Here is a 25,044-nt window from a genome sequence, read left to right as displayed (position 1 = left end):
GGGGGGAGGGGTCGAAGTCTTTTTTGAGGGGAATTTTACTATGTAAATTTAAGTGATTGAATTTTTCAAAGGGGGGGGGGGGTACGCCTCCCCCGACCCTTTCTTCATTCGCGCGTGTGTACATTTTTTTGTTGATTGTTCGTTTATTTTTTCTTTTAGAATCGTTCCCCATTCAAAATGTAAAATACACGTAGTTATTTATACATTTTGTCATCGTATTCACATTTTTCCACTGTTTAAAGTCATTTACCCAAGTTACATTTCTCATCTTCAATTTTGTTAATATTTTTTAATTTTCGCGCATAAAAAGCTGGACTCGGGAACAGGGCAGGTACTTTATTAACTAATTTAAAAGCTTTTTTCTTATTATTAACACCAAAAATTAACGTAAATTCAAAGTTTTTGAATCTGTAAGATGTGACAGTGGATAAAAGAGGTGGTTTTAGTCAAAGACGGCCCATTTTCGTATCTTAAAGTAGATCCAGTGTTCTGTGACGTCACCGTGACTTTTTTATAAAACTTTGAATTCTTTAAAAATTGTGCAAGATAGTTTTATTTATTTTATGTGAATATAATCACATGGATGTAACTAGAATTATTGGTAGGTTCAAGATATTTTTGCACTTAATTTTATACTAAATTTCCAAATTTTTATATATTTTATCTATGCAAAGGGGAAATAACTCTTTTTCTGACTTTTCTCTCAGTTGTATGTCTAAATGCTATAGTTTTTCTTATTCCAACGATTAATTTTAAAATATTTTTGTAATTTTAGTTTTCTGATAAAGTTGACATTAAAATTAAAGAAGAAAAATAAATTTCTGCCTACAAGATTTTAATTTTATCAAAAAAATTTACATTTTTCTAATGCTAAAATATGCTTTAGTTTATGTTTATCTGGCATCTCAAAAAGTGTGATGACATGTATATTTTTTCTAACAATTGATGACATATAAGTCTATTAAGTCGAAATCAGTTCGGTTTTTCAACTTTCCTCAGAGAATTTTACGAGTATGGAGCTACCTTAAGCTGAGATTTTGATATTTTTTCATTCAAATTCTAAATAAAAAATCAATGTATACTCAATGAAAAAAATTAAAAATATTAGAATAATACAAATGTAAATGACAAGATTATACAAGTTATAAAATATTTTGGTGAGAAAATGCCGCAAGAGCGACCCCTCACGGGTAAGTAAAAGAAAACGTTTCTGCAGGAAGTAAATGCTGCTCTATATATGGTAGAATCGAGGACGGTCGGAAGGCTTATTTTTCCATGGATCTTCCAGCCATGATGTACTGGAGAATTTGATGATGGCGGTAATTGATGAAATGTTCCTTCACCCTGAGTTCGCCTGTGTGTGTGTATATATATATATATATATATATATATATATATATATATATATATATATATATATATATATATATATATATCATAAGCACAAACATTGCAATAACTCTCAAATTGACATATATCTGCCCATAGTGAATGATATAGATATATATAAAGATCAAGGAAATTCACCTTATTGGAGCCTCACCTTTGCCCCGGCCGGGGCTTGAACTCACGACCTCTGGAACCCATTCTCCTAGCAGTGAGCGGCCACCGCGCGGAGGTGGAGCTCCAACAAGGTGAATTTCTCTGTGCTATATATATATATATATATATATATATATATATATATATATATATATATATATATATATATATAAATGATAAAACTTGCCTAATTGGTATGGACTGTGCTAATGATATACATCTAAAATCGTTGATTGTTAGCCCCGGCTTAGTTTTAGTTTCAGTGAGAAAGTTGGAGCTGATTTTGTATTATGGTTAAGCTTTTGCCTTTTTCATTTTAATATACAACCTTAGGTCCATTTACTTTTGAATTTTGAATAAGTGTATGAATGAAAGTGGCATGGAAGAGAGTGATTAAAATATTTTTAAAAAATGACATCATATTAATATAAATTTTGTATGTTTGAATTTGAAAAATAAAAAATTAAAAAAAGTATTCTCCTTTATGTAATTACATTATAATAAAATTTTCAAATCGTTTAAAAAAAATGCCTTTTTTTTAAAGGAAAATGCAAGATAACTGTCATGTTGTAAATTTTGAATTTACCGGGTGGCAGTAAATACGAACTTTACGAGTTGTCATATTGTAAATTTTGTATTTACTGCCACTCGGTAAATTCAAAATTTACAACATGACATAACGTTAATCAATAAACCGTCATAAAGACGGCATCTTGACCATTTAAATTCTTACTCAAAAATGAAAGTTTTTGCTTCTCAGTAGGTTCATATTAAGAAATATTTTGCCAATGTAAATATAGAGGATAGAACATCAGTATTTTCACACCGACTTGTACCTACGTTTTTTACATTTCCTTATACACTTGAAAATTGGAAAGACTATATCAAGATTGGCAAAGATTCTATCCTGGAAATCCATTATGATTTGGTACCTCTCATACTGCCACATCTTTTCTGATTTTGCCAAAACTTCATCATACGTTGTTCTGAAAACAAATTCAACACTCTTGATATTGTTGTGATTTCACGTGCACATATCATAGCCTAGAAATTGATACTCTTTAAGAATATAGTGTCGAGCTTTTCAACCCCTAATGGGCTTCAGTATTGGTTTGGAGAACATGTAATCTAAACTGTTCATTGGTGTGTAGCTATTTATAAAAGCAGTCACAGTGAAGTAGTTATTACATGTATAAGAATATAAGGATCAATAAGACGCCAACACTGTTTTAATATATTTTGACTTTCGCTTTAAATTATAAAGGGTTTTATTGGCCCATTAAGTTGATTTTTTGATGTCCTTTCACAATTATAATATCTTAGGTCAACATTTGTTGAAATTGGTCCAGTAGGTTTAAGGAAGATAAAAATAATGTAGTATTAAAAGGTTTCAGATGAACAGACACTCTCTTAAACCTTTGATTAAGGTGAGCTAAAAATCTAAATGTCTTACGTAAAAAAGGCAGTTATAAGGGAGATAACCAGCAAATTTCCAACCATCATAAAAACGGCAGCCACCATCTTGACACTCCAATCGGTTTTTGGATTTTTATCTAATGAGTGAGATATAATTTATTATTATGTTGTTGCATAAAAAAATGCAATTGGATGAGAACCAATAATTAAACGCCATCTGTTATTTTATCAATATTTTGTTGAATAACAATTTTGGTGGATTTCGTTGTTGAGTTGATCCACGGAACACCTGTAATCTAATAACAAAATGTACTGATGTTTTTGATCATTGGTTTCAGATTTAAATAACCATGAACCGGTGGTTCGACTAAATTGAAAATTTAATAACATTTATTGAAAACAACAGTACATTGTATATCATAAAAAGAGTTCATAAAAGTACGCATTTCTTTCTTTTCGTTTAAAATTGATTTTAAGTTTTACCTGGGTTGCCGTCGAAACCAAACTTATCTTCAAACATTTCTCCAAACAATTGGTAAAAGGGATGGAATAGGATGTTCCAGAGACTCCATTCGTACCATTTGCCAGACATATCCATGCCTGAGTTATCGCGAAGAGCCTCATAAAAAACTCCGACACCAATGATCAGGAAGGCCACCACGATCAGAAACTTCAACAGGTTGTACAACTAGGGGAGATCAATAATCACACCATCAGTTGTGTCAAGAAAATTATATTATAACAGTACACCAAATTTTTCAAAATTTTCAGTCGAGATTAGCGTTACATTCTAATCATACCCCTTAATAGTACCTAATGCTAATAACCTACTGTACGGTCTAATAATTTGAAGGAAATGATTATTGGTTACACTGGCGTCGGAAGCAAATTGAAAGTGGGGGAGCTAGACTAATCCTCAGAAATATTGAGAGAAAAGTAATTCCCAGAATCATGGAAATCCTAATCCTTGGGGGGGGGGGGGGGGGGGAGGGGGGGGGGGAATCCAACTTTTCAATATTTCAAGGTAAATTTAGGAACAATTATCTTTCCTGCGAGAAAAAGTGGGGGGGGGGGGGGGCTGAACCCTCTATCATGCTATGTTTCTAATGGTTAGGTATAACTTTGCAAAAAAAGTGAGGGGGGGGGGGCTAAGCCCCCCCCCCCCCCCTAACCCCCCCCCCCGGTTCCGACGCCTATGGGTTAACCGCAGAAGACAGAAAACCCTGTATTACTTGAATTTTAAAAATACAAATGTACCCACCATGTATTTCAGGAACATGAAGCTTATGCCGGTAAACTTCCGAAGAGCAAAGACGCGCATATATCTGAGGTAGGAGAAGAGCAGCAGCAGAGCGGCGATTCTCTTGACCATCCGAAATTTTGTTGATTTCTTCCATCTTACACTGAAGGTAAATATAACTAGACAAAAGCAGATAAGTCCGAAAAGTTTCCACATGTCGTTCAGCCGGGAGAAAAACTTCCGCTTTTTGTGTCGTCTGGTTTCTACCTTTCTACAGAGTGTACCCTGAAACGAACAACTATAACTCAAAAAGGCCCGGATCTCATGGGTAACTGAAATATAAGGGATTCTTCTTTACTAAATACTACTTTTTACGGATAAACTAGTTATTAAAAAACTTAATGAATCTTGAAATTCTAATGAAGATTTGATTGATAAATTGACAATTTAGCCTCCTAAAACGGATAAAAAGTGAATTGGTGATTGCTAAATAACCTAAAGAATACTAGAATGTCGTACAAAAACGCTGATGACGTCATTAATGAAATCCAAAGTAGTCCACAGGTACAGCGTCATTTCACAAATGGCATCCTTAGCTGACAAGTTTCGTAGAGGTTTTACATCAGTAAGCAGAAAGTAGCTGTACATTATCAACGTTATTCCAAACAGGATCTACAAAATCAGGAAATACTGCAAACGCTGACAACATTTATACTTACTTACATGTAGGTTCTTTTGTTGTAAACAATTATTTTATATTGGTACAAATTGTCCTATTCTATACTATACTCTGCCCCAAGATACCATCTATAATTCACATTTTGCTTAATTACTCGATATTTAGGGTTCGAACGATGTTCATTCAAATATTTAAAAAAATCCAAAATCGAACCTCTTCGGGATTTCGCATTGCAACAGACATGAAAGTACCTGGATGGTAACGTTAAAAAAAATTGCGCAAGGTATTCTGAGAGACTTCCGAATGCCATAAAAGATGTCAAAATTCCCCATTACAAATCTGATTAAAAAATCTGGTTTTGTTGCTGTAAATTTTTCGAGTGAAAAAACGAAATTGTGTCAATGAAGATATCTTGGATGTTTTCCGTTTCATCAATATCAATCGTACTTCTTTAACAGGTATGTGTATTCTTATAAAAAACGTCCTAACGTGACGGAAACAATAACTTGGGACAAACCATAGCTATAGTTTAACCGTATTTATACCAATGTCAATTCGGTTTTATCACTATATTTCAATGCTTACTAGCATGACATTATATAAATAGTGCCTGTTTGGGAGGGTAACAGTTGAAATTGACACCCGAGAAAACCATTGTCAACCTCCGCTTCGCGTCGGTTGACAATGATTTACGAGGAGTGTCAATTTCATCTGTTATCCTCCCAAACAGGCACTATTTATTTTGCTATACTGAATGTCTTAATTCTAAAGAAAACATCAATGCTGTCAGATAGGAGTATCGTGAATTCTAAGGCGAACCGTACGCGCATGATTTTCGCGCATGTAACAATTCGTAATGTTATCCGTTGCTAAGTGCGTTGCTAACGCTGAGGGTAATTGAACATATTATGAACTGCGTCTAAACCAATCAGATTTCAGTATTTAACATGAAAGTATAACAAAACGTTATTAACACATTCCTGCACTAAATACACTAACTATAGACATACAACAACATATGGAATGCCATAGCTGCCTTATGTGGCTATTTCATGTGAAGATGGTGCTTTATCATATTATACTGTGGTTATTTCATGTGAAGATGGTGCTTTATTATATGAAGATGATGTTTTTTTATATGAAGGTGGTGCTTTATTATATGAAGATGGTGCTTTATTATATGAAGGTGGTGTTTTATTATATGAAGGTGGTGCTTTATTATATGAAGGTGGTGCTTTTTTATATGAAGATGGTGCTTTATTATATGAAGGTGGTGCTTTGTTATATGAAGATGATGCTTTATTATATGAAGATGGTGCTTTTTTATATGATGATGCTTTATTATGTGAATGTGCTTTTTAATGTGAAGATGGTGCTTTATTATATGATGGTGCTTTTTTACATGATGGCGCTATTTAATGTGAAGGTGGTCACTCGGAACTCCTCTTATTTTTGAATACTGAGTTAACCATTTTTTATCTCGAAATTTTGAAAGTAAAACAAATCAAAGTTCTGAAGTATTGACGGGAGTTGATTATATCGATTATCTTTTATGCAAAATCAACGATATGTGATTTTGCATGGCAAGTAGTATCAGTAATCGAAATCGAAAACGCTCGGCTGTCTCCGTTTATCTCCGACAAGCAAAAGGACTCTGTTTGTCGGATATTAACGGAGCCAGCCAAGCGCCTGGTTGATCGAGACTACATTGAACTCTAGCGTAGGAATACATACGACTTTCAAAAATATCTAAACTGTTTGTACAATTTAAAATCTAACTATTTTCATGGTATTAATAAATAAGTTTTCTTGAAAAACAATTCTTCAGAATACATAGCATCGAATTTATCGATTATTTTCAAGAACTAAGTGTTGTCAGCGGTATTAAATAATTGATTTGTGCTTAGGTCCAAACACTGTTTCACTTTCGCTTTGCCCGAGTAAGTGCATAGGAGAGTTGATTAAAATCAACTCCCAAAAATTGATGCATCAAAATCCATTTGATACACTATTGATAATTCATCTTTTTTTCTAGCACAATTAGTATATATTAAGCTATCGAGAAGATCTAGCTGTGTACGACTTTACCCCAACCGAACTTACATCTATTAAGTGACAACTATATAATGACGGAATATTACAAGAATCAAAGCCTAGTAAAGTTATCCTGAACTTTGAAAAACAGAAAAGTGAAATAACTAATTATTTGTGTTTAAGCGAAGGTTATGCCCTAGCTATCTGATTAAAATAAGATCTTTGATCCGCTCTTAATTTTGTGTTTGTCACCGCCTAGCCGGTCTTCGTCATCGATGACCGTTCCTCTTAAACCTAAGGGGCGAGTTGCAGGAAGAGTTCACATTCTGAGTGGTTTCAAAACAAAACATTATAAAAAAAAAAAAAACAAATAAAGGAACGTACTGAGGATCTGATTTTAAACAGAATTGATGCCCTATGTGATAGGATTTGACTTGAAGAGAAAGTTAGTGAAAGTCACAGGGAAAGGTCTTCTATACTATAATAAAGCTCAAAGAAGGCCCTTTTATAAGTGGTAAAGGCAATAGTAAAATGTCAAGAAATACTGACAAAATATTGTATTATCCAATTTATCATATTTGTCAATTCAGTTGAGATTAAGTCGTACAGTTCATCTCGTAACTAAAATACTTATAATGCTAAAAAAAAGAGAAACTAGCAATTGTGTTTTACACTGTAAATAGATTTTAATTGTATCAATTTTGTTCTAGTTTCAAAATTTCGAGATAATAAATGTTTAACTCAGTCCTCAAATATAAAGTTCCGAGTGACCACCTTCACATTAAATAGCATCATCATATAAAAAAGCACCAACACATAAGAAAGCACCATCTTCATATAATAAAGCACCATCTTCATATAACATAGCACCATCTTCACATAAAAAAGCACCATCTTCATATAATAAAGCACCATCTTCATATAACAAAGCACCACCTTCATATAATAAAGCACCACCTTCATATAATAAAGCACCATCTTCACATAAAAAAGCACCATCTTCTTATAATAAAGCACCACCTTCATATAATAAAGCACCATCTTCATATAAAAAAGCACCATCTTCATATAGAAAAGCACCACCTTCATATAATAAAGCACCATCTTCACATGAAATAGCCACATAAGGCAGCTATGGCGTTCCATAACAACACATAGTTAAAACGATGCAAAATGAATATGATGTTCTAGATGAATGTCTCAATACTAAAATTTAAATGCATTCAACGACTCATTTTCACTAAAAATGTGTTAATTATTATTCTACGTACCCATTGTGCAGTTAACACACAACGTGCACATTCAATGCTAATATTTTGATCATGTTGTGTATCGATTGACTTTTTCAACGTATCTCAACTACATGTACCAAGGAATACCCTAGAAAAAATCTGTCTACGTTGGGACGTAACTGCTGGTAAATACTATATAGCATGTATCTACTTAGTAAGCAAGACTTACGTAGTGTAGAACGAAGTGGGAACATCTCATGTTAAAGACAAAACAGGGATTTCTCTGGAAAAAAGAAAAATGCTTCATATCATCAGAAATTAACAATCGCGTATATTGCTACCAAAATATCAAACTGATTTGTACTGAAGTTCATTTCATACATGTACATGTAAGTGAACCATATTAAAGATCCATATTATGGTATTTTTCACCATCCCCAAGGCGAAAATTATGTTATTGTCCTTTCTGATATATTTCATTTTATCAAATAAAATATTGACTAATCATGGTGTATATTTTATTTGATAAAATAAAATGTATCGGAAAGGACATTATTCCAATTTTAAAAAGATGGTTAAGAATTTAATCAGTGGGATAACATTTGACCTAATATGACAGTTAGTCTTTGAATGCTCTATAAACATATATATTTTGGCTTTTTACGGAGAAAAAAGACAATCATTTACCAAGGCTTTGGTGAACAACTGCTTCCAGCTTGGAACCATACCGCGGTACCACTTCTTATTCATTAAAGCCACCGTACTGGGATGCGCAATGACGTCATACATTTGAAATTCATATGCAAACGCAATGGGTGTTGCTTGGATTTTCCAGACTGTCTCCAAACTATCCATTATATCAAATGCCACCTTCTTATCCGTCTGGAAAAGCGTGTCCATCATGTTCAAAGCTCTGATCTTGAAAGTTCTAAAGCATAGAGAAGAAACATTGTTCTGACGGACAAAAATGAAATGATTTGAGAACATATAGACACTATCTAAAATGTTGTTATTCCTGCGAAGAAGTTGTTCCTGACAATAAAGCAATGATTGGTATGACATCACATGGGCCATATATTGCTTTCTCAAGGGCTCTCTCCGTCTTTGATAAAAGTGTCGTATACAAGCACATAGTTTTAAAAGAAGAATTTTACCATGCATTTGACATGAAAACGACAGGGGGAAATATTCCACTTAAAAATGTACACGTATCGTTATCCGTCAAAATAATCACTCCTGTCGTATTCGAACTAGAAACCTGCGGGTAAGTAGGTCTAAGCTATACCCGTTGCACTTCAGAGGTAAACACATCAATTTGGCGATAAACACAGTTTCACAATGAGTTGAAACCGCCATTTTGTGACATGTCATGAAAACTTAAAGTTACCGGATGTTGAGCCCCCTTCACGGCGTATATGATGTATAAATGATTATGTTGTATTGAAGCAACAATTTGAAAATGCAAATTCATGCGGGCAGGAAAGATAGAGAGCATTGCATAGAAATCCACAGCCGTTGGTTGATGGATTACATATAATCGACATACGCGATTGGTTTGTTATAAAACTGTAAATCTTAGTCGTTTATGCAGTGTCTATTTGAAATTTTTAAAGAAAAAGAGGAGAACACTTCTAACAAATGGAATTAGGAAGAAAAGAAGTAAAGTGGTGTTTTTTACAAATGTATATGTACATACTTTGAATGTTCATCTAAACTTTTGGCGAGATTTTTGTCCTTCAGTTCAGCATGGCTGGCCATAATCTTTAAAATCACAGAGCTTACAATACCTGTATCTAGAATAAAACACGCAATTGCTATTAGTTTTTTTGCATATTTATCATTAAACAATGACTTTTTTTGCATTGAAAGATGAAATGTCACATAGATCTATAATAAGATAAAACAGACGATGTTCAGGAACGTAGCATCGTTTTTAAAAGTGGGGGGCAGCCTCATTTTGGATTTTTCAAGATGGCGTATTTTAACGCAAATGCATTTGCTGTTTTATTAAGTTATATTCTTTTTCTACATCGTTTAGTAAAACAAAAAAATCCTTGTCCTGAGAAAGAAAAAAAAATACGACCATGCATTGAACCTCGTTGAGGTATTCGGTGAATATCGACCACATTTTGTACCAAATAAATTTATGGTCCGAAATTCTTAATCATGATATCATCTTGAAGTTGTTATCAAATAAAAATACTCCACCTAAGAAGTTTTCTTGTTTATTGTTCAATTCATTGCAAATTGAATTTGACAATGAAGTATAGAAGCAATTAACTTGAAATTCATACTGTTCTCTTAGCGAATAAATGCATAAACTTTTTCTTTAACAAAATATGAAATAAACAAATTACCACATATATTTTGACAATTTTATAATGTTCTTCTTTTAATCAAGGAAAGATAACTCTTTAAAAAAAGTTTGAATGCAAACTGATCAACTTCTTTTATGTTATCTGTCATGTGAATTTGGTTCATTTCACTTTCATTGTTATCCAGCAATACATATTCAACTAATTTAAACTGATTCAAAAATTTCTTAATATCCCCTCATTATACACTGAATACCATAAGACTCACTTCAGAGAAAAAATGCACCTAGACAAGTTTGTTTTAGAACCATTTTAGCTGCAGGTCTGTAGCTCTGAAAAAGATCAGATGGACGACCTGGGAGCTATCAATTTCCGAGGTCGGTTAGCGTTTGAGGCAAGTAAAGTACCGATATCAATAGTTAAGTGACTGAAAAAATTTGATGGTACTAATAATTTTCACAGAATGTAAGAATTCAAAATAAGGTTAATCAGTCCAAAATCTTTTCTCTGGGAAACCAGAGAAAGCATCTTCTGGACGGCCGATGGCAAAAGGAAAAGGGGTACGCCAAAAACAGCAAGAACAGCAGAGAGTGAGCTGTAAAAGATAGAGTTATCATGGAAAACAGTGGTGGCAAAAGCAAAGGATCGGACTGGGTGGAGAGTCAGTGTGGCTGCCTTATGTGCCACCTGGCATGAAGAGGCTTAACTAACTAACAGTCCAAAACTAGCGCAATTTTATGTGCGCCGTAAATTTTTTTACCATGGGAGGAACTGTACATCCAAGGTCGTCCCTCGGAATTGTTTTTCAGACCGGGAGCTACAGACCTGCAGCTACATTTTAAAAAGACCTTGGACTTTCGGTAAGACGTAACTATTTCTTGCTTCAAAACAAGTTTAAAATGATGCTAGTTTCGAGTGAAATATCAATAGGTTGCGTAGTCTTAGCTCAAAAGTTTGACGAATCTTGTTGATTTAAATGAGACATGGCGGAGTGATCAACAATGAAATAGACAGGCCTACGTCATATTGCTGTTTAACACAACTACCCAAAGTCCTAACTCTTGTTAAAATGGTTCTAATTTCACGCAAACTATAGAAGCGTTTACGTACACAGTTGATTAGCTACTCTCTTCCACATAAGAGTGCTTATATCAGCTTTGTTTGTCAGCAAGGACCAGAGCAGAATAGCCTGTAAGGACATCTGGCGGACGACATACGACTTTCGTCTTTTCGTACTGCACCCAGCTTCTAGCCGTGGGTCTTCGGTTTCTGTAACATTGGTAAGAAGCAACTGTCAAATGCGAGTCTAAATATTCCAGAGAGAGAGAGAGAGAGAGAGAGAGAGAGAGAGAGAGAGAGAGAGAGAGAGAGAGAGAGAGAGAGAGAGACTTACCTTCATAATGGAGTATTTGTTTGACAATCTTTTGCGCATTTAGGTGCGTTTTATTTCCTTCCAACAATTGAAATGCATTTTTCTTTTTAGCCATGTTCTGCAAGATAGTGACATATGATATTACATGTCCCGAATTATAATGACGTTAGCCTTCTTGGCACAATCTCTATATGATACATATCCAGGTAAAATTGGTTCCTTTTTACAAAATGCAATTTTTATCATAAATTAATGGTCTCATATTTATATGTTCCATCTAATAATATATTATACCGATAGTTTTAAGCTTTGAGTGATAAATTAACAAGAGGCCAATGGGCCACATCACTCACCTGGGAATCAATAGCCATAACATAATCAGCTTTATGAAGTCATGTACATATATATAAAGACAATGTAGTAGACTTTATTATAATGCTTTGATACCCTCTCACGAGTAAAAATAAGGTTTCAATCTGCCTTTATATATGTACGTGATTGATTCAAATGGTCACCTTTATTTTTGTCGTATCATAAAAAAGGTACTTTAAAAGAAAAAAGAATAGAAGAGACAGGTAACTTTTATGAACAACTACTGGCCAAAAAATAATTCTAGGCAGGTACCATTTTTTGACGCAAAGTAATGTTGATAGTGTGACGCGTCAACGTAATGGCAAGAAATGGTGTCCTGCTTAAATTGATCCCTGGTCAGTATAAGTTTCTGAGAAAAAAAGCTTATTAAAGATTTTTCTCTATATATACCTATGTAAAAATCTTAACCCCCCCCCCCCATTGTGACCACACCCTACCCCTGGATATCATGATTTGAACAAACTGAAATCTACTCTACATGAAAATGCTTCCACACAAGTTTAAGCTTTTATGCTGACAGGTTTTCGAGAAAAAGATTTTATAAGAATTTACTCCTATATTTCTATGTAAAATTTGACCCCCTCCCCCCCCCATTGCGGTCCTACTTTATCCCCAGGGAATCATGATTTGAACAAACATGAATTTACAAAACTTTGCGATGCTCTTACATAAGTTACAGCTTTTCTGGCCAATCGATTTCTGAGAGGATTTTTGAAAAATACCAACAATTTTTAAAAAAAATAATTCTTAAGGTATTCAATGTATAACGGAGGGATATTGAACAATTTTGAAATGAAAATCATTTTAAATTAGTTAAATATGTATTTCTGGATATCAATGAAAGTGAAATGAACCAAATTCACATGACTGATAACATATAAGAAGCCCGCCAATTTGCACCTTAAACTTTTTTAAAGAGTTATCTTTTCTTGATGAAAAAAAAAGAAAATTTTGATTTTGTCAAAATATTTGTTAAAATAAAATAAATGTTACTTTTTACAATATCTTTATAAAACACGTGTTGCCCATAGACTTCAAAGTAAAAGTCAAGGTATAATCATTTGGACAGTTATTAAAATTTAGCAAATTTCTTTGGTGGAGAATTTTTATATAATAACACCTTCAAAATGATATCATGGTAAAGAATATTGAATAATTCATTTATTAGGTATTAAATGTGGTCGTTATACATTGAATATCTTAATTATCTCCTTTTGAGAGAGGGCATGGCCCTTCATTTTAATAAACTTAATTCCCCGTCACTCAATGATACTTTATGCCAAGTTTGGTTTAAATTTGCCCAGTGGTTCTGGGGAAGAAGTAGAAATGTAAAAATATTACGGACAGACAGACAGACTGAGGCCAGACAGAAAGTGATAAAAAAAGTTCACTTTGACTTTCAGCTTACGTAAGCAAAACACCAACATAAACATCCCTCTTTTTAAAAAAAAAAAAAGATTATCATGTAAATCAACAACAACATATCATTATAAGAAAATGATAAAGTTTCTAAAATTGTATCACCTCGTCAAATTAAAGGGGCCAAGGCACGATTTTAAATTGATGATTTTAAATTCATTAGTTTCATATGTTAAGTATAAAATGGTTTTGGGGTTTTAAATGATTGGCCAAAATTCGAATTTTATAAGTCAAGTTAAAAGCGAGATACAGCTAGAGAATCTCGATCTTGACATTCAAATTTTTCAAATAGTCACTATTATTACTTTATTAACATTTTATGTTTTCAGTGTCAGTGTATTTATATTGTTATTTTAACTATACACTAAAACTGAAAAAATAAAATTTGAAAATGTTCAGTTCAAATCGTGTTTAGTCCCCTTTAAGGGGGATGTGCGGCTAATCCAGTTTCGGGAAAAAACAAGCCAGTTCAAGAAATGTTTATATTTTAATCCTCAAATGTGCAAGATGGCCGCACATCTCCCTTGAAGACGATGAATAAAAAAACGATTTCGATATTTTGTCAGACCTGTTTAATTACCTTTATAACCCAGAACAAATCATCTTTCTTGATATCATCACTGGGATCTTCATTTGTTTGAAACCGTTTCTGAATCAAACAATTAGAGAATATGAAAACACTCAGATACATTTTGCAGTAATAGAAGCTCTCTCCAACAGCCTTTAATTGACCTGTGAACCAACTCTCGGAGCAGTGTGTGACCATTTTAAGAAGAACTCGGCCATCTAGACATGTCTAGGAACTTGCCTTTGAAACGAACAAAATCTGGAAACGCAGTTACATAACATACAGTCCTTGAGATTCAAGTGAAGTGAAAAATTATATTATTCTTAAATAAGAGGATCTTTGCCATATACATTTTAACATAATTTTAATTAAGATAAATTTGAAAAAACTAAAAAATATATGTCCACTTGCTAATAAGGCCTAACAAAAAAAGTTGTGTGTTTCGGGTAACCCGACCTAACCTACAAAAATGGCCCGATCCTACCATTTTTAGACTGTTTTCCCCAGGCCGATTTTGCATGGCGGTACCGCCATTGAAGATCCCCCGCCATGCATCACACAGTGCCGCCAGGCTTCCCGCTATGCATGTTTATTTCAAAGCAAAATTATTTTTCCGATTATTACACATCTTAACTGTAAATAGTAGGTATAAAGTTATCGTTTATCCGCTCAAACTTCAGAAAAACACTTGCACCCGCAGTGAGCGCAGTTAATTTCGACATCGATCTTAGCAATGGGGCACACGTGGTTTACGGTTTAAGGACTTAGCTTATGATTAAGATATATTTAAACTGAGTTTATTAATTGGTGATTAATGCATAAATAGGGACGTGATTACTTCTTGTTTTAATATAATGTGCTTTTTTCGACATCTCCGCCATTATCGAATGTTGTGGATTTTCCAAGATCTAAAAATAGCACAATGTTCACTCGATGGTGTTAGCTTGGATTCGATATGCTTGAACTCTTTATTTGCCGCAAGGATATTGGAAACTTGAAAAAATGTACACAATAAAGAAAAAAAACCTACAGTTATTTGCAGAAATGCACGGAAGCGATGTCACATGACTAGCAACATCGTATATTGTATGCCTATTAAAATGATTGACTGTGTACATACATGTAAACGAGGAAGGGAACTGGTGTCAAGATATCACAGAAACTTTCATATGAACCCCCAATTTAAACAAGAAATATTAACTGCCCAGAATAAGTTGAATCAAGTTTGATGTAATTGTATGGACTTGTTCTGCCTATTTCTTGTTCAACACCCCCCTATAAAAATCTCTTCTATAAGGAGTGGGAGTGGAGTGGGACAGAAGCTGATGTTGAACTGCCATGTGAATCTATATTTCTTGTGTTTTGTGAAAACTTGTGAGGACCAACCTCTTAAAAAACTGATTTTGAAAAAAAAATGTTATTAGTTTTGCAAGAAAAAACCCCAGAAAAATTGTATATTAAATATACACAGATATTAAAATATAATTATGAATTGAAATGATACTTGTTGATGTAGATTTCATGAAAATGCATCGATTATAGTACATATGTAGTACGTTTCATCAAATGGTTATATTATTACGCACAGTGATTTCGCCGGCTTAGGCGCTTTAATGCCGCACCGCGCACTTACTCTGACAAACTTCCCCCCATGCTTTAAAAATTTTCTGGGGAAAACACTGTTAGATGTCTGAATTTATCCGATTGTGAATTTTATCTTATTTCCAATAAAAATTACTTTTTTAAATATAAAACAAAGAAACATTCTTATGAATCATACAAAAAAAATATGATAAATAAAAAAAAATCCCTACCTCCCTAACCTAATTTTTTCATCAGTGTTACCCTAAACACACAATTTATTTTTTTAGGCCTAACCTTCATATGGTTCTTTACTTCACGTCTGCCAAAAAGATATACACTGCTCTATAAGCAATATATCTAATTATTTCTAATGCATTGTGTATCGGTAAGATCCAATCAATTAAAGTTATTACAAATTATTTCAGTTTCTTTTCTATAACTTTATATAGTGTGACGGTGTGCCGGATTTTGTCATCGAAAGCTTCAAAAGCAAGTTGTTGGTCTTCCCTAGATTACGGATTGCTCAGTGCCCAGATTAATGAATGCAGCAGGTCTAGAAGTCAATCCCAGACTGTTGCGCAGGTGAAACTCCAATGATTCAGTGAAAAAGTAATTCAAATCAATTTCACAACATTTAACCTTTGTATCACATCATCTAAACTAAAAATGAACGAAGTTACGATATCATATCAGTAACACTGTCACTCACTCGTTCTCTTGGCAACATTTGGTTCAACAACAGTGCCACTTACTCTGTAAAGTGCTATTTTCTGGTAATATTTGGTTCAACAACAGTGCCATTTTCACTGTAAGGTGCTATTTTCTTGGTAATATTTGGTTCAACAACAATGCCACTTACTCTGTAAGGTGCTATTTTCTGATAATATTTGGTTCAACAACAGTGCCAATTTCTCTGTAAGGTGCTATTTTCTTGGTAATATTTGGTTCAACAACAATGCCACTTACGTGGTACGGTGACACTTGCCGTAATTTAACGTCTATCTCATCATTCTATTGTGATGCTTACTCTACAGTCAGTTACTTGATCAAGTTGGTCTAACTGTACAATGTCAGTTACTCGGGTTGGTCAATCAGAGTCAGTTACTGGGTAAAGTTCGAAATCGGTATAGTTGGACACTTTTTCGATATAGTTGGTCTGTCTGTAATTGGTCACCTACTTGGTGTAGTTGCTCTACCTGTAATCACTTTCTCAAAACAATAAGTCACTAAATTGGTGCAGTCATTCACTTACTGGGTAAAGTTAAATACTTACTGGGTACAGTCACATGTAGTATCTTACTTTCTCCAGTAATAGTCACTATAACTTGGTACAGATAGTCACTAAGTAAAGTTGGTCACTTACTTGGTACAGTTAGTCACTTACTGGGTAAAGATAGTCAATAACTTAATAAAGTTAGGCACTTACTTGGTACAGTTAGTCAACTAATCGGTACAGTTAGTCACTTACTGGTACAGTTTGTCACTTCGTGGATACAATCAGTCATATACTCGGTACAGTTAGTCAATCATCGATACAATTAGTTACTTACCTGGAGCAGTTAGTCATTTAGTGAAAATAGTTAGTCACAGTTAGTACAGTTAGAATCTAATTTGGTACAGTAAGTCACATACTCGGTACCGTTAGTCATTTAATCAGTACAGTTAGTCAAAAACTTGGTACAGTTAGTCACATACTCGGTACCGTTAGTCACTAAATCAGTACAGTTAGTCACAAAATTGGTACAGTTAGTCACATACTCGGTACAATTACTCACTTACACAGTAAGTCACTTATGTGGTACAGTTAGTGACTTACTCGGTACAGTTGGTCACATACTCCGTACCTTTAGTCACTTAATCAGTACAGTTAGTCACTAAATTGGTACAGTTAGTCACTTACGTGGTACAGTTTGTCTATCTGCTCTGTTGACAGAGACAGGTTCAAGTCCAGCAGAGCCTCGACATAATCCGTCCTGTTGGTGAGCAAGGCCTCCAGCAACAGTTCCTGAAACCACACAGCTCACACTTAAGTTTTTGCTAATATCTTTATAAAGTTAACCAGCAAACTAACAGTAAAGCATTTGCTTAAATCGCAGCTTAAAATCAGTCCATACTTAAGTTTTTGCTAAATATCAGTATAAAGTTTACCAGACAGCTAACAGTAAAGCTCTCGCTTAAATCACTTAATACCAGTCCAGAGTAAAGCAGACAGCTCCCACTTACTAGTAAGTTCAAACTTAAATCGTTTTATACCAGTAAAGAGTTAAACAATCATCAAGCGTGTCAGATGAAATAAGTTAAAGGTACAACACTGTTGTTCTCTTCGTAAAATCTTCAATTTATTGATGACTAGGTCATCTTTTATTATCATTGCCGCTTTGGTGTGCTTTTTTCGATAGCATCGCGATCAATTCTTTCAGCTACATTAAGCATAAACAATAACCGCCTTTGGTGAGCTTAGATTGGTTAACTCGTTTTCTTAGGCTGGGATATCTATTCACGCTCACGCAATGCAGGAGTTCAAGGATTTCATAAAAATAGTACGCCTAGCTCTCTCCACGATGGGAGACGGGTTGTTGACCGTGATTTGCGGCGATGACGTTAAATAAAATATATTCATAAATGGCATGTGATCTGTGTTCATTCCACGTATATAAAAGTATGATCATGTGTATGCATTACTTACTAACCATAACCAGTCCAACTGGTGGAAATGAATTCGTTAGCTGGTTATTTAATTTTTTTCTGAAAAGATTGCTACTTTCATAATTCGCATGAATCGAAAAAAAAAGTATTTTGTTGTTACATCTCTCTTTTAACAAATTAATAAATTGATCGTAAAAAAGGGAAATCAGCTAAGTTATTGTGAATGTACATCAGTACATTAGATAAAAGAAAACAGCCAAAAAATCTTCTATAGGAATTTAAGTCTGACATCAGCATGGTTATTTCGTGCAGTCGGTGATTTTCCTCAGATCGCTAAAGGTTTCGACCAATCGATAAAAGGGGCTTGTAGATTTCAGTCCTGTCAGTTTCAACAGAGCTTTGAATATACAATCAATATCCGCTAGAAATAGAGGGAATCGTACTATTTGATGTAAATATATAATCAAAGTACTGACGGGTGTTGATTTTATCGATTATCAATTATTTTAAAATCAATTTATCTTACATGGCAATTAGTTTCTAGTTTGAATTTGAATTACGCACTTTTTTATAATATGAATTTTTAGACTTTTCCGAGAAGAATTTCGAGAAACCCCATATGAATCATGTTGTGTAATATTTAAAGATAGATTTCAAATACTAGTACTAGTATGTATTAGTTATCGAAACAATTCTAAAAATTGTATGGATCCAAGCACTATTGATATTGAACTCTAGTCTCGTTTAACTAGACGCTCCACTATCTCCGTTAATATCCGACAAGCAAGAGAGGCCCTCTCTGCTTGTCGCAGATTTACGGAGACAGCTGAGCGTCTGGTTGACCGAGACTATATTAACTCTGGCGTAGGAATACATGAAACTACAAAACTATTTAAATTGTTCGTAGTACAGGTATATAAAACTTGACTATTTTCAAAGTGTATATAGATAAGTTTCCTTAGAAAACAATGCTTCAGCATACATTACATCGAATTTTTTTCTATTATTTTCAAGAACTTAGTCTTGTCAGCGGTGATGATTTGTGCTTAGGTCCAAACAATGTTTCACTTTCGGTTTGCCAGAGTAATTGCATAGGAGAGTTGATTTAAATCAACTTCCAAAAATTACGACTTTTGCATCGTTTTCCGTGGTCGGTTAGCCTAAATGTTGATTTTTAGGAGAAAGATTAGGCAAGTAAAACAGGAACTATGAACAATAGTAAACTGAATGAAATATTTTTCAAAATGGATTATTTGCACAGAATGAGGTATGCAATAACGTTAATATGCTCAAAACTAGCGTAAACTTTGTGCACCGTAAATTACAGGTATCGTATGTACTGCTTCTAAAATACATATACATATATGTAGTCTAGCCAAAGTTTTCCTCGTAGAGCTAATGCTATATGTACCGTAGGCAGTATCCACTTTAAAAAAAAATACCCCAGTTCCAACAACCAAAAGTAACTCTATGAATTGTTCATTCTCTCATAATAAGTTGTTGTTCTGTTCGTGCATAATTTAGTCTGCACCAGCAGCCAATCAGCGATAAGTCTACACCAGCAGCCAATCAGCGGATAGCCGTATCCACCTATCAGAAAGTTTGTGGCTAAGGGACGGGTTTTTGTATGCATGAAACAGCTGACATAATTGAACGTGACACTATCGGAAAAAGAACACCAAGGTGTGTTCAGAGGAATAAGACCTTTCTGAGTGTACAATGATAACTAGCTGCAATAATGTAGCCCTCTCCCGATTTTTGGGGGGCAGAGAGCTACAGCTCCATAGGATCTCCGTAATGGTGCAAGTGCCCGAGTGATTCACTCCCACAACGATTTCGGTTAAAATTGTGTATAAATAGCAATAATATTTGCATTTCTTACCTGAACTCAACATTGAGTTGTGTTTGGCATAAACTAATCCAAAAATATCAAGTTTAGTCCATTTATCGGTTATTTTTCGTGTATATCAATAATGCGAGTTGAATGTGTCCGCTATATGTTTACTGACCTTGACCAGTTTTATTTTGGTACAGCCAATGGAAACTAAGAAGCGGATCTTAAACTGAATATAGGAATGTTCCTATTTTAAACATAATTAACGCGGTAAAAATGAATTTTCTATAATATACCTTTTCCCTAAATAATGATTTAGTGATAGTACATAGAAAGACCGCTTTACACTGACAGTCGTTATCAAACCCATAAAAACTCCAGGCGTAAATCCCATAAAATCACGCGAGAACTGCCGACTGATAATCATGCTGATGTGCTTTATCTGGTTTTGACTCATATACGGTTAGTTTGTTAAATCTGAATTAAAAAATCATTTTATCTAAAGGAAGTCAGATATAAAAATGATCTCTGCTGGAATAAAAAAAAAATTGTTGCACCATTACGGGGATCCTATGGAATTGTAGCCCTCTACAGTAACCATCAAATATAAGAAATCGGAGAGGGCTACATTATTGCAGCTAAAAGATAACTCAATCAACCAGCTGGAATTTTTTAAATACTAGTAGTCTCCAAAAGAGGCCAATGTGCAATTTCTATGGATAAACATTCTACATTAGGAATTCGTTAAAACTGTAGCCTGCATTAATTTGTATACTACTGTACATATTTTAATAAAGAAAAAAAACCTATAGTTACCACTGTTTTATGTATATAAAATAAAATAATTAATATTTTTAAAAAAAATTGACACCTTTGATAAATTTAATTTTGTAAGAAAAATAAGCCTTTAAGCATTTTTGTTGTCATTAAATTTACCTTAGCTGTCTCGGTGAATTGCTCAGAGACCCTCGAGTCATTCTCATTCAAATGCTTAGAAAACTGAAAGAAAAAGTCCAAAGGAAGCGAAAACGGTGATGAGAATGATGTTAACGAGTGGGTCTCGTGAATTTTCGCAATGTGCCACGTGCTTTTTTCTCTTTTCCAGTTTACTGACACGCAGTAAGATCTGCTGCGGTCTTTCCTTAATACTTTTTTGTGAGAACGCCCGATGGTATCTAGAATTAAGGATTTAAAAAGTAAATGAAATTAACAAAGGAATACACATCCACGTTACTTCAAACAATTTAAAGACCTTGACACACCTTGATACAGGTAACACAATTTGATGTACTTTAATTAATTGTTAATTTCTTAAAATGTGTTATATTTTCTGTACATCTTTTTAACGGATTATGACCAAATATACCAAATGCAAAGGATCACTTGTATATAACAAAAGAATTGACCCCAAGGGGAGATCGATTTCCTAAAAAAAACTTTTGAACATTAAAGTTAATTTAATATTTTCTTCTGTAGTAAACATATTTCAAAATTGATCGAATTTTCATTTAGAACCTAGCATATTGCGCTTGTAAGTCTTAAATTAACCTTCAAAATTAGCTTAAACATCATTTTTGCAGTAAAACGGTCTATATCTGCATAAACTTTGGCCTAGAAATCAATCAGGGCAGGCCTGTCCCCTTAAAAACTAAGATATTTTGATAGGTTTTGATCAAAGGAATAAATTAAGATAAATTTTTTAGGAGCACCCTTGCCCTGAGGTCGAAATTTGCGAAAAACCTACAAATATTTCTAAAACCTATTTGTACTATAGTAGTTTATTTAGATGTGTAACACCTGGAACACCCCTGCGAATGTGTTCGGAATGTTTTCTTAATCGTTGCTAAGTATGTAATAAATCCAGAGGTGCTCGAATGAAAGTTCACGAGACTTCACCGAGATTTGTTCAGTTCCTGTGAAATTTCGAGCGGAAGTATAAGTGTTCGGATTATATTCTCAAAATACGTAAGTATGGTCGTTTTTCATATCATATCCTACTTGGATTTATGTTAAAACATGAAAACCTTTTAAGATGCAAGTCTTTTTTCACCATCTAGCGGTTATTTACATTAAACGAAAATAATCAGAACAGAGTTATCGTTCGTGTTCAACCACGTGTAGAGTGGTTGAACATATAAACATTGGGCTGCTTAATAAAATCATAGCCATGTTTGATGCTTGTGGTGTGCAATACTATGTTTTTAGAAAAATAATGGGTGTCTGTTTTGCATAAAAACTTCGTATATTGAGCCATTTTCAAGGAACATTCTGCATAAAATGGTAGTCTGTTTCACTATTGATGCTATTACTAGGTCAGGCGTGGATCGAAAATTAATCCTCAGGGGTGATCTCTACAAGAATGTTAATTGTTGCAACAGCAGACAAAAACTATTTTTGTATTGTCGCATTTATTTCTATAACACATTTTATCCACCAATTAATGAAGATCAAGTTTAAAATCAATAAACCTCTAGATTTTATATTTGACTACAATTTTATGATTCTTTGAAATACACTACAAACACGAGGCATGATTTTTACTGCGAAACTGAAAGGGTCAAATAAAATCACGTGGTCTAAAATTTAAATGACAATAACATTCGCAGGGGTGTGTAAGTTGTGAATAGGTCAGTTGGTTTCACCGCTGTCACTTACCGCACATCCAAATTGTTTTTTTTTGTGTATCCCGATTCGATTCCACCTGTTGGCATGATTTTTCTTTTTTAAAACTATCTGTTTGTATAAACACGTTTCTTTTCACTCAGGATTATGCATTTTGTATTTTTCTCCGATTTTCTTTTTTTTAATGCACGTTTGCTCTTCAAATTGAAGACAGTTATGAAAAAGTATGTACTGAGCTGAAATCACTCAACCGTAACAATACCTAAGTGTAAGCACTCTTTGTTTGAGGACAAGAAACATTCAATCTGTGTTACTCGAGATAGGTGTCACGTAAAAAAAATCATTCCGAGCAAAAACTGTTGCATTTGCCTTTCCAGAACATCTATAGGAAATGGCACAATTGTGCGAGAAGTACTGCAAAGTAGATGCAGTTCGTTCTTTGCAAAGAACGTTTGCATTGGTGTCTTTTTGCCCGTTAAGAACCACATTAATATGAGAACTTGCTTGTCAATCGTTGTGAAAAAAAAATAAGTTCAAATATAAAATAATCTTTTAAAAACATTGCTTCTGACTAAAGCAAATTCATTCATTCATTCATTCATCTTTTATTTCCTCCACTATGGAGATTAGAATAATACAAACAACAAGTAAATTACAGTCAACGAGTCAAAATTATAAAATGAAGATATGTATGTACATATAAGTAGTAATAAGGAATGAAATTACATGTAGGGATGAGATTATTTACATATATTTTGAATGTAAGAAAGTTTTAAATAAGTTGATGGGGTGGGAGCTGTGAATTGAGCTACCCAAGGAGTCTGTTATAGACTGCGCAAGAAGTCACAACATGTCTTGAGTTCAATTTCCTAAACTCTATTTCCTCCGCTTGAGAAAGAACTGTCAGTGTTTGTTTTCCTAGGAGTATTAGGAAAAGGTCGTCTTCCGGAAGGCCGCTGAGTTCCGCTTCCAGGTGTACGGTAAAAGACCTTGTCAACGAGTTCCACCAATTGGAATGCTGTATTGTTAATGCCGGACAAGAGATGGTAGCGTGCGAAAATACGTCGGTAACAAAATGTCCACACAACACACAAGCTATCGAAGTCTGTAGAGGTTTGGAAGCTATGAGTTTGAAAGTAAATTTGAGGTTTTGAATTTCACTATATGAATTGATGTATTGCCACATAATAAATGGATTAGAGGTGCTGAAAACAGCATTAAAGCGAAAGAAGTCCGGATCGTATGCTGTTCGTTCGATTCGTTGTAGAGTTTGGTGCGTATAGACAGATGAGCGTACCGTCGATTTCCAGGCGGATTTTGACGGGAATGATCCATCCGAAAGCCATGTATTCAGGTAATCTGTAAGTTGATAGGTCTGGAGAAGTTGTAGGACGTCAGGAATAAAGCCCATCTGGGTCTCACTTAGGTTGTACAGGAAGGAGAACAGGCGTGAGGTAAAGATCTTTTTGGGAAGGAATTCAGTGTTCATCCGGCAAAGTCTTCCTAAAAAGAGGAGTTTTCTAGTATCAATTTCTGCCTTGATTGGTAGAATGTTCATGTATTGCTCGACTATATCTGATCTGGTAGGTTTTGGTAGGTTAAAGATCTGCTTGCAGATTCCGTGTTGGAGAGAGTTAAGACGTCTTACGTCTTCTTTAGTCATGTGGTTCCAGGTTTCACACCCGTAGAGGACAGATGGTAATACTACTGACCGGTAGAGGTGAGCCATCGTCGCGGGGTTAATACGAGAAATATGTAGATCGGACAAAGCGTAGAAGGATTTCCATCCTTTGGAGCATGCGTTTGAAATTCGAGATTTCGATTTTGTATTTGAATTGATGGGTATACCTAAATGTTCATAATCTATTCCACATTGAATTTTGGATTGTCCTAAGTAAATGTCTACTTCTGCAAGTGGTTTCTGTTTTTTAGCGCGGAATGAGAGAATGGATGATTTGGATGCGTTGTATTCAAATCGCCATTTGGATGCATATGTAGAGGCAGTGTCAAGCATAGATTGTAGAGCGCTTGGAGATAATGCGATGCAGGCTATGTCGTCTGCAAGGGCTGGTGAATGGTAATTTTTGTCAAATATTATTGGGTGGTTAGAATGTACTAATTGAAGTTCGTCTAGCAGGTCATTGATGAATACTAGGTATAGGAAGGAAG

At 34.3% G+C, this 25,044-nt stretch overlaps 1 protein-coding gene across 6 annotated transcripts in view; it reads right to left on the bottom strand.

Annotated features, from left to right (window-relative positions):
* LOC105343878 (transient receptor potential cation channel subfamily M member 8) overlaps window positions 1-25,044 on the bottom strand; it is a 43,800-nt gene continuing 18,756 nt past the window's right edge. For 3 of the 6 annotated variants that reach the window (XR_010713386.1, XR_010713387.1, XR_010713388.1), the window contains exons 9-23: window positions 21,190-21,428; window positions 17,674-17,778; window positions 14,202-14,270; window positions 11,852-11,948; window positions 11,569-11,727; window positions 9,840-9,936; window positions 8,831-9,071; window positions 8,373-8,426; window positions 4,718-4,870; window positions 4,220-4,483; window positions 3,442-3,646; window positions 2,996-3,095; window positions 2,383-2,528; window positions 1,024-1,354; window positions 1-469 (exon numbers count right to left, since the gene is read on the bottom strand). Coding sequence is in view for 1 of the 6 variants with exons in the window: in XM_011451379.4 (XP_011449681.3) it covers window positions 1,266-1,354; window positions 2,383-2,528; window positions 2,996-3,095; window positions 3,442-3,646; window positions 4,220-4,483; window positions 4,718-4,870; window positions 8,373-8,426; window positions 8,831-9,071; window positions 9,840-9,936; window positions 11,569-11,727; window positions 11,852-11,948; window positions 14,202-14,270; window positions 17,674-17,778; window positions 21,190-21,428 (2,018 nt within the window). In the remaining 5 variants the exon portion in view is untranslated. Of the gene's footprint in view, window positions 470-1,020; window positions 1,355-2,382; window positions 2,529-2,995; window positions 3,096-3,441; window positions 3,647-4,219; window positions 4,484-4,717; window positions 4,871-8,372; window positions 8,427-8,830; window positions 9,072-9,839; window positions 9,937-11,568; window positions 11,728-11,851; window positions 11,949-14,201; window positions 14,271-17,673; window positions 17,779-21,189; window positions 21,429-25,044 lie in introns of those variants that run through there. The other 3 variants (XR_010713390.1, XR_010713389.1, XM_011451379.4) reach the window with 3 other exon arrangements.

This window comes from Magallana gigas, chromosome 4, assembly GCF_963853765.1.
Source record: "Magallana gigas chromosome 4, xbMagGiga1.1, whole genome shotgun sequence".
NCBI classification, from domain to species: Eukaryota; Metazoa; Mollusca; class Bivalvia; order Ostreida; family Ostreidae; genus Magallana; species Magallana gigas.
The sequence above is the reverse complement of the archived record's forward strand: the minus strand, read 5'-3'. Positions and strand labels throughout refer to the sequence as shown.